We start from the raw sequence: 11,082 nt of genomic DNA, 5'->3' as shown, positions 1-11,082 counted from the left end.
GCCCCTCAGCCGGGCAGCGACGAGGCTTCAGTGCTCGGCGCCCGTCGCCTGTGTGGCGAGGCACAGCCAGGCCTTGCGGCCCTAGCTCCGGCCTTAGCTTGCCCCTTGGCCGCGCAGGGAGACTTTGGGCCTCTGGACCCCTTGGCAGGGAAGGACGTCCTATCACCGTTGTGCTCTTGGATGGTCAAGGCTAGACCTTCCGCTTGTAGTTTCGTGCTTTGTGCTTCTTGTCAGGGCAGCTGAGGGCCTCTGAGCTTCTGAGGACCTTTGTGCTCAAAGATGGCCGCCCTTACAGGGCCTCCCAGCCCTATGCAGTCACTTCGGGAAGAAGCGGTGTGTGCCATCTGCCTGGATTATTTTAAGGAGCCCGTGTCCATCGGCTGTGGACACAACTTCTGCCGAGGGTGTGTGACCCAGCTGTGGGGCAAGGACGACGAACTGGACCGGGAACAGCCTGCCCTAGCGGGTCACGTGGTTCGAGAGGTTTTGGTTCATAGGTACGCAGAGCGGGAGGCGTTTGAGTACAGAGCGCACGCCCGTCGCCACCACCACCACCACCACAACCACAACCACAACCACAACCACAACCACCACCACCGGGAGGGTCATAGACGGAGACGGCATCGAGGCAACGCTGACCCTGGGTGGGATGACGAGGAAGAAGACTGGAACAGTTTACAAGGATTGGTCCAGGACCTGAGGATTAGGGTGTTTCCACAAGAAGAGAGAAGAGGTGAACGCCCCCACGACGGCCACCAGTACCATCACCTTGGGCGCTACCGTCACCGCCCCGTCTTCCACCACGGTCCCCCACATCCGCCCGTGCGTAGGCAGCTCTATCCGGAAGTCCGCGTCCGTTCTCCGCCTCGCCCCATGCCGCAGGTCTTCAGCTGCCCGCAGTGCCGAAGGACTTTCCCAAGTCGCAGTTTTCGACCCAATTTGCAGCTTGCCAACATGGTGCGTATCATTCGCCAGATTGGCCATACCCCGTGAAATCAGCAAAGCGTGTGAGGAAACCCCGGATCTCTTCAGTGAGGTGGAAAAAAGAGCCCATCTGTAGGGTGCGTCTAGGTTGCTGGCACCACATAAATAACAGTGTGGTGCCATTGGATGAAGAACTTAAAGAAAACAAGGAGTGCTACCCCAGTTTCGGGGAGAAATTAAAAACTCTAAACTTAATCAGTGCCTGCAGTTTTAAATCAGAAATAGAGTAGTTGGGTATGTAGCTCAGTAGCAGAATGACTGTTTGCTTAGCATGTGCTCTCCCGTCCCCTTTCCAATTTGTTTTGAATTAATGACTATCAAGCTTCAGTTTTGGGAAATATTAGTCCTTTGTTGCTATTAGCAGAGAATTTACTTATGGGAACAAGGAAAACTGCTTTGCTTAGCTTCAAAATTAGGCTTTCAGAACTGAATATTTTCATGAGCCAGGTATTTGACTACTAAGAATATTTTTGAGGTTGTTCCAAGTTGATTTGGGAACATACTTTATAGGAATATGTGTTGAAGTTTCATAGTAATGTCATACTTAGAGTATTAGCAAAAGTTGAAAAGTTGTCAGGTTACACTGTGCTGTCTGGATTGCTTTGGAAATCTTCAAGTTTTCTGTCATCATAAACTAAGGAAGAATATACTTAGTTCATGTTTGCTTTTGAAGATGTGGAGCTCTTTCAGTATTCCTTGGTCATTAAAGAGAACTGCATTCAGCTTTTGGACAATTCCAGCATTAGGATTCAGCTTTTGGACAACAATTCTAACATTAGGGAACCAATCAAAATTATGAAACTGAAAATAATGAAACTTTGAAAATTAAAACTTTTGGCTAAATTTTTACATTGAAATGGACTGACCCTGAAATGGCAATAGGCAAATAATATTTTCATTGTGAAGTATTTAAAGCAAAACTTGCCAAAACCAGCATGTATGTTAGGAGAATCTAATAAAAAAAAGCCTAATTTTGTAGACCCAGAACCAAATTTAAGATTTGTAAATATTATATCTTTAAATTTTAGTTAATATACAAAATAATGGATTTTATTATGAGAGTTTTATACTTGTGTATCATTGTACTTTGCTCATATTTGCTCCTCTGTTGTACTTTTCTCCCAATTATTTTCTATTCATATCACTTGATGTCAGATACAAAAAATTACAAAGCCTGAATTCTAAAGGAGAAATATGTTTTTCACCATTGCCCTTTCTTGCAACCCCATCCTCCTTCCCTTTAGAGCCTCCTTTTCCTGTGTAGTCCCCCTCATCAATGCTATTTCAAGGAAAAAAAAACCTAGACTATTCAGAAATACTTTTTTGGTGGTCTGTAACAAGTTAAAAATCTGTATGTAATAGCTTTAAGAGGATAAATGTGTTTTACCTTGTCCAGTTTTTACTGAATGGGTTAGAAAAGACTGGAATTTAGATAAGTCTGATTGTTTGCACTAGAAATTAAAGAGAAACTTGTGTATAAATTGTAAATGCAGATGTGCATTGCATTTATTTTTCAGTTTTCTTACATTTGTTTTTACTTTTTCCTTTGTTTTAAATGGAAAGTGTTAATGCCTTGTTAAAAGTGACTAAGTTTTATTGTGTTTTATACAGTATCCAATAAAGAAAAATTTAAGTTTCACAGTGACATGCTTTTATTATCTGAATAAAGTTATTTTAAAATTTTAAAGAGATTGAATGAAAATTTAATTTAAAAGAATAAATGTTGAAAGAAGACATTATAGTAAATATTGAAGACAAGATCAAAAAAATCTAATGCGGTTAGAGCCTACAAATAGTATGCCTGAAGAAGAGTAACTACTATCTAAATTAGAATGGCCTCCATTCCTGTGAAGGTTTGAATATGCTTGGCCATGGGAATTGGTACTATTAAACAATGTGGTCTTGTTGGAGGAAGTTGTTCACTGTTAGGAGAGTGGGCTTCAAGGTCTTACACTTAAGTTCCACCCAGGGTAGAGGAGATGATCCTCCTGTTGTCTGCAGAAGAGTCTTCTGGTTGTCTTTAGATCAACTTTTGTCTCTTCCAGTGCCATGTCTGTCTAGATGCTGTCATGCTTCCTGCCTTGATAATGGACTGAACCTCTGAAACTGTGAGCCAGCCCAAATTAAATGTTGTTTATAAGAGTTGCCTTCATCACAGCAATGAAACCTTAACTAAGACAATAACTAAAAACAATTCTGGAACTTCATTTCAATGTAAGAAAAGATCACATCACTGTTTTTATAGGGAGCTTATGAATTCTGAGGGATAAGGTTAAAGGGTTATATGCATTATTAGCTGGGAACCAAGCCTTCAACACACCCAACAACACTTGCACTCAAACCACAATGCATAGCAAACAAAAACAGCAAAAAATGCTCAGAGAATGGGAAAGTTAGATTTTCTAAAATTAAGCTAAGAAATGAAAATGTAACATATCCATGCTCTTCCTTGTTGGAAAACATTAAGCACTTCATATATACTTTCGAATAAAAGGAAATAAAATCTTGCAGTTATATCCAGTTCTGAGTTTTAAAAACTAAAAATGAAAAACAGTTAAAATACTACATAAGCACTACACAGATCCAATTATAAAGATGTTATGCTGTGCTAGGCAAATTGAATCTATTGTGTTCTTTCCTGAGTCCATTGTCAAGTGAAAGCTAATGTACTTTAGCAATTTGTTAAAATTGGTCCTTTGTCTTAGGGTTCCTATTGTTAGAACAAAACACTATGACCAAAAAACAAAAGCAAATAGGGGAGGGAAGATTTTATTCAACTTATACTTCCACACTGCTCTTCATTACTAAAGGAAGTCAGGACAGGAACTCAGACAACACAGGATCCTGGAGATAGGAGCTGATGCAGAAGCCATGGAGGAGTTCGGCTTACCAGTTTGTTTTCCATGCTTCACCCCAGTGTGTCTCATACACACAAACACACTTTTAAAAAACTATTTTTTGCTAATTACACATCATACACCCCAGTTCCACTCATTTTCTGTCCCTTCATACCAGTCTCTGCCCTTGCAACTCCTCCCCCCCACACAAAAGAAAAAAAAGTGGAAGTTGTAGTGTGTGACAGTGTGTCCCACAGTATATCATTCTGTCAATATTACTTTATTTGCAAATGTTAATTGCTATGAGTCATTGGTCTTATTTGAGGCCTCTGGCTTCTGCAACTCTTATCAATACTGGATCCTTAATGGGACTACTCCCAGATATCCCATTGTTGCTGTATGTCATGGAGATCCTTCAACTTTGGATCTGCAGGATCAGCCCTTCACATGCTTCAGTTCACTGATTTGGTAGATGTTGTGGGCTAACTCAAAGCTTTGGATCTGGGCTGGTTGAGCTGGTGAACATGTTGGCTCTCTTGAACCTACATCATGGTGAGCCCTTCAGTATTGTCCCAGTTAGCTCACCCAATGCAGCTGTCAAGGGGCAGACCTATCTCTTCTTCTCTAATGCCCTGGGGCCATCTCACCCATTTCCATGCCAGCAAGGGCCAGCTCTAACTTCTTAGGTGAATGAAATACAGGGCCTGCTCTCCTTGAGTGCTGCAGCACAGCCTGCTTTCTTCTAGAACTCAGGAATGGTGCTACCGACAATGGGCTGAGCACTCTTGCACTGATCACTAATTGAGATAATGCTTTACAGCTGGACCTTATGAAGGCATTTCCTTAACTGAGGCTCCTTGTCTCTAATAGTTCTAGTTTGTCAGGATGACCCAAAACTAGCTAGTGCAACTGAACCCTTGTGAACTTGATACACTAGCACACATCACAACCCTTTCTTATCTCCAAACACCTTAAACCCATAGTCTTTAAAATTCAAACATTACAATTTCAGTCCCTTTAAATAGCCATTTTCCCCCCAAATACAGTATTTTAAAATCCAAACTCAATTGTGGTCTCAAAATTTTTTTTCTTACTCCAAGAGGGAAAAATTAGGGCACAGTCACAAAGCACAGTCAAATTGCAATCATCCCAATATCTGGGATCCACGCACCATCTTCTGGACTCCTCCAAAGTGCTTGGGTTACTTCTCCAGTGAAGCTTCATTTGGCTTCATCTGCTGCTCTTGGTTGGCATGTTATGGGGCCAAGCCTTGGCAGTTCTCCCAGACAAGTTCATATGTTCAAAACCAGTAATACCTGAATGACTCTTACATATTACCAAGTCTGGCTGACAGCAGAAGGTACAACCTTGGTCATTTGCTGACTTTGATGAAACACTGCTTGAAAGATTTTAACTCAATGATGCTAGTCTCCTTTCAGTCACCACTAATTTCTTAGCTACAGCTAATCAACATCAATTGTCCCAGTAACGCAAAGGTTTTACTTCAGTGATTCTGGTCCCTTGTTAATCTCAGCTGACTCCAGCCCCAGTTGACTAGAACGACAGAGTCTTAATTGAAAATAGCAAACAGTCCTCATAGAAACTTTAAACTTCCCTCTGAAACTTAAGTCGGGCCTCCATGATCTGCACTGTTCTCAATATTCTTAATGTTCAAGCTTCTGAATAACATCCCACTGAGCTCTTAACATTTAATGGCTCTTCTAGGCCAAAGTTCCAAAGCCCCTCCACAATCCTCCACAAAACATGGCCAGGTCTGTCACAGCAATACCCAACTATGCTGTTACCAACTTGTCTTAGGGTTTCTATTGCTGGGACAAAACACTATGACCAAAAATCAAGTAGGGTAGGAAACAGTTTATTCAGCTTATACTTCCACATTGCTGTTCATCACCAAAGGAAGTCAGAATAAGGAACACAGCAGGAACCTGGAGGTGGGAGCTGATATAGAGGTCACGGAGGAGTGCTCTTTATTGGCCTGCTTCCTCTGGCTTGCTCAAAACCCATGCTGGGCTTGGCCTTCCCCCATTGACGATTAGTTGAGTAAATGGTTTGCAGCTGGATGGATCTCATGGAGACATTTCTTCAACTGAGGCTTCCTCTCTGATGGCTCAAACTTGTGTTTTTGACACAAAAACAACCAGTGCATTCCTGTTGTCCAAAACTGGTCTGCTTAACATAGCATGCTGAGAGAAAAGGGAGTAGGAACTGGATTAGCTTTAAGAAATAATATGGGTATCAAACTGCAGCCATAAGTTGTGTTCAGAGATAAGGAAGAAAAACTGAGTCAAAACTTTGTTTCTAGTTTGACTAAATTATGGACTTTATCTTTATTCCGCCAATAAAGAGGGAAAAAGACCAAGCAGAGGGAATGTAGTAAATTTCTCCAGTGAATGTAGTAAATTTCTTGTTTGTGTTTGAGCATGTAGAGTAAAAATAATTTTAAATACATAGTGAGACTCTTTTAAAAATGGTTATTACTCTAAATTTAATGATCTTTCTAAAACAAGTAGTGGAAGTGTGTTACTAGTACTAGTTGATTGTCATATAGTTTATACATCTTATTTTCTTGTTCCTGGAATGAGCATTATTAAAGCTTACTGTGCCTGGACTGGTGCCTTTGGCAAATAGCATTAAGAAATATATAGACAGCAAAGTCTTTTGCAGATGGAAATTCTGCTTTCTTCATCTTAGTACTGTTACAATTTTTCTCCATTTCTTGACTACAGACAGGAAGAAATAAGGATACTTGTAGATTTAAGCTTTGTTTATAAGAACTAGGTTTATTTTGTTATCACAGGATGACCAGATGTGCATAAAAACCACTTTGTGCTTCCCAACATAGATCATATTAACCTCCATTTTTTTTCCTTTTGCACCAAGGACTAAGCAAATGGTGACCAGACGATCTAGTCTAGAAAAGTGTAATTGCCAACTCTGAATTTAGTGGGGGTGGAGAAATTCCTTAGAGGGAAATGGGAATTTAGTTTCAAGATAGTAGTTTCCATGTGTAAGTGAGTTTTGAATTCTCCAAAGAAGAAAAATGAATATTAGAAAAAACCTGCAAAATAAGATTTAGGATAAGTATATTTTTAAGGAAACTCTTTCAAATAAGTTACGTGTAATAACTTACATAGTTTTGTATTACTAAAAATAATGAACTTTTTTGCAGACCTTAAAGTTTCTCATCAACACTTTAAAGGAGTTAAATGAGCTGACAGATTTAATTACTCAAAGTAGTCTGTCTCATTTTTTATTTCACTTTGACATAAGACTTGGCACAAAACTATTATAAGCAGTGCTCATTTATTGCTTCACTTCTAAGTTATAAATCTAGTTTATATCTATGGAAAATGTAGTATAGTATTGAAGACATGTCTAGTTATCTGGGCAATTTGTTTTATGAGTTTATACCAAATTAAGTAGAAAGCATTTCGAGAATTTGTTCTTCCTCTGTTGGCTGCAAGTCAGTTAGAAAAAGACCATTTGTGCTAGGGAGTTCAGAGTTCTGGCTCTTTAGTCTGTTTCCCTGAATAGGATCTGATTAAAACATGATCTAAACATCTGATTGATGGTGTCCATTTTCTTTTTCAATGTAACAAATAGACTCAGAATGTTACCATCTCTGAAAGGTAGAAACATTGATTCTGTATCACATTCCCTTTAGTACTTTTTAATATTGGAGGAAATGATTTTATCAAAAGACAGGCAAAGGTAGTTTTCTCAGGAAATAATTTCTGAAATTTATAATATTTTATATAGTATGCTTTTAGAATTTTAGAAAGGCTTAACCAAATTAGATACAATATGTTAAGGTGAATTATAAACAGTTTGGTTGCTGATAATAAGTGTAATGTGGAGAGAGAAAGCTTTTTCATAACTGACTTTAAGAGAGGGAAGTGCTACTGTTTCCTTCTGTAGTTCTCTATTTTGGGAAGGGAGATTGCTTAGAGAGATGGAAGAGGAGAAGAGAGAAAGGGAGGTAGATGAAGAGATTTTTAATGAAACAGTAATGGATGGATTGTGCATGGCTGGCCTTTGTTTTTTCCTCTTTGGATTTGGGGATGGATTGATTTTTTTCCCCTTAAAAGTATAACAATTTTTTGTTTTAGTAGTACAGGTGCTTTCTCTACCTTTTAATGCTGTACTTAGTTTTTTGATCAGGGTCTCAATTAAGCTAAACTGGACTCAAATTGGCTATATAATTAAGGATGATCTTGAACTTAATATTCTCCTCCTCTCCCCCATTATTGCTGGAATTATAGGCACACCACACAACTGGCCTAAGATATATATATATATATATATATATATATATATATATATATATATATATATATAAATAAATAAATACATTTATATATATATTTTAATAGGAATATATATATTCCTGTTAAAATGTTACACGTATTTTAAAGTTGGCTCTGATTTATTTTATCAGCTCTTTCATGCATTTTGCAGGTCAGGGTTTATACCTTTTTTGTTAGTTTGCTTTGTTTTGTTCTGTTTTACTTCCTTGGTGATACTGAATCATGACTCTGAATCAAAAACTATTTTTGCTTTAGTTTTAAGATTATGTAATTACATAATTTCTCCATTTCCTTTCCTCCTTTAAAGCTCTCCCCATGCTTCTTCTTTGTTCTTTAAATTCATGGCCTCTTCTTCATTAATTGTTGTTACATGTGTGTATATATGTGTATTATGTATATATAACCCCCTCAGTCTGTATAATATTACTTGTATATGTTTTTGAGCTGACCACTTGGAATTGGATAACCAGTTAGAGTACTTTTCTCAAGGGAAGACTTATTTCTAACACTCTCCACACTTACCTTATTTGCCTGCAGTTTCTTGTGTAGAATTGAGGCCTCATTGTCTTATAGTCCCTTTCATCTTTGGCATGCTTGTTGGTGTTCGTGATCAGCTGATATTTAGGCACTTACGCTGATGAGAATTGAAGTTGCAGCTTCTGATGTTACCAAGAGACATAGTCTCACAGTAAATTTCCTGATTCTCTGGCTCTTAACTTTTTCTGTCCCCTTTTCTACAATATTCCCTGAAACTTACGTGCAGGAACTGTTTTATAAATGGAGCCATTGGGACTGCATTCTACAAGTCTGCATTTTGATTGATTGTAGAGGAATTCTAAACTAGCCACATGGCTGCTCTGACAAGGGCCTTCTAGGTGTACATAATCCAGCTGGAATCCAGACATACTCTGGATTACAATATGATCTGGTTGAAATAAAGACACATTCTTAGTGTACACCCTTAGTATACCCTTAGTTCAGGATTATGCTAGTTTTATAAAGTGATTGTAGATTCTCCTCCATGATCCATGACTTCACTAGCTTTGGGTAGTTTGCTAGGTTTCTAGTTCAAGGCATGATCTCCCCCTGGTTAAACTGGTCTTAAGTCTAGTTAGAGTTGCTTAGGACTGTTGGTTTCTTCCTTCCTTTAGCAGCTTACATGGTGTCTTGTGGTACCATGAATGCCAGTCTTCAGGGAGCAGACATTTAAGTAAGTTCAGCTCAGGGGTTTCTGGGCCCTTTGTGTAAAACTTAGCATCTTCAGCAATAGGAACTTACTTTCGGCCTCTTAGGGCAGGTCCAGCAAAGGCAATAGCAATAGCCTGTGTGTTTTGTGAGTCTCTGGTAGAACCTTGACTGACAATTCACGGTTTTCTCAAATCTGATGTTGAGGGTTTTGTTAGGTAGTCAGTCGTTGGCTCTTGGAAGGAGGATTGTTGGCTCAGATGAGGAAATTTAATGATAAAGAATATATATATATATATACGTATATATATATATATTCTTTTATATATATTCTATATAAAGAATATAAATATTCTTTTATATATATTCTTTATATATTCTATATAAAGAATATATATGTATATATATGTATATATTCATTCATTCATTCTTAGGTAAGTAGTTAACTGTGATTCTGATTCCTTATGACTTTTTCAGGTGTCATCACTATCTTCATCTCTCCTTTTTCTGTATTTATTTCCCTCCCCCTCTAATTAGAATATTTTTTTTCCTTCATATCCTGGATTGGATAATCTATACTTTGCTGTTCTCCATTTTATAGCTTCCCAACTCCCTATCATGATAATGCCCAACATTTTTATTTTTCTGGTTTCAGTTATTCCAGGATATGTTCTAGATCCATTTTTCAATGGTTACTTTTTTGGGGGTGAGTTATGAGTTCTTTGTATATTTTTAATAATAATCTTTTATCAGATGTTTACTTTGTAGAGATTTGTTCCCATTTTCTGGGGATCCTCTTGTTTGATTGTTTCTTTAGCTGTGCAGAAGTTTTTCAGTTTTGTGAAGTGTTACTTGTTAGTTACACTTGTTGGCCTTAATACTTGGGGAAATACTTGGGAAAATACTTGAGAAGTTCTATTCAAAAAATCTTTTCCTACACATACATAGGATACTACCTATGTTTTTTTTCTAGGAGTTTCAGTGTTTTGAGTTTTATATTTAGGTCTTTTGATCTGTTTGGAGTAGATTTTATGCCAGGTGAATGCTGTAGTTATTTTTCTATTTCTATAAGGAGACACCATGGCAAGACCAACTTAGAAGTCATTTAATTGGGGGCTTGCTTAAGTTTCAGAGGGTTAGTCCATGACCATGATGGCAGGGAGTATATTTGTATATTGGCAGCAACCAATCAGGCATGCAGACATGGTGCTGGAAAGGTAGCTGAGCTCAAGGCCCATGCAAGTGAAACACCTCTTTCAACAAGGACAGAGATCTTAATCCATCCCAAACAAGTCTATCTGTGTCATAAGCACTCAAATGTATGAGCCTATGGATGGGGTCATTCTCATTCAAACTATGACATTCCATTCTCTGAACCCCATCGGCTTGCAGCTATATCGTAACGCAAATTGCACTTAGTCCAACTTTAAAAGTACCCACAGTCTTTTCAGTATGATTACACATTAAAAAATCCAAAGTTTTTGTAGGATCAGTACAATCTCTGAACTGTCATACCCTTAAAATCAAACAGTAAATCACATCCTTTCCATATACAGTGGCATAGACTGTAAATTACTATTTCAAAAGGGGAGAAAAGCAGGCATAATAGTGAAATACTGGACCAAAGCAAGATTGAACATCCACACTCATTGAACATAGAGCAAACCACACTCTACATCTTGCAACTCTGTCTGATGTCCAAGGGTGTAGATGGCTCCTCTCTTCTAGAAAACAGACATATCACAACT

General features: G+C 38.3%; 1 protein-coding gene across 1 annotated transcript; it reads left to right on the top strand.

Moving 5' to 3' along the window:
• Positions 1-279: 279 nt before the first annotated feature.
• LOC127691415 (E3 ubiquitin-protein ligase TRIM52-like) lies at positions 280-993 on the top strand. Its single transcript, XM_052191217.1, has one exon. It carries the CDS (start codon positions 280-282, stop codon positions 991-993), a length of 714 nt encoding a protein of 237 aa, XP_052047177.1.
• Positions 994-11,082: the final 10,089 nt, after the last annotated feature.

Source organism: Apodemus sylvaticus, chromosome 8 (genome assembly GCF_947179515.1).
Source record: "Apodemus sylvaticus chromosome 8, mApoSyl1.1, whole genome shotgun sequence".
NCBI lineage: Eukaryota > Metazoa > Chordata > Mammalia > Rodentia > Muridae > Apodemus > Apodemus sylvaticus.
The sequence above is the reverse complement of the archived record's forward strand: the minus strand, read 5'-3'. Positions and strand labels throughout refer to the sequence as shown.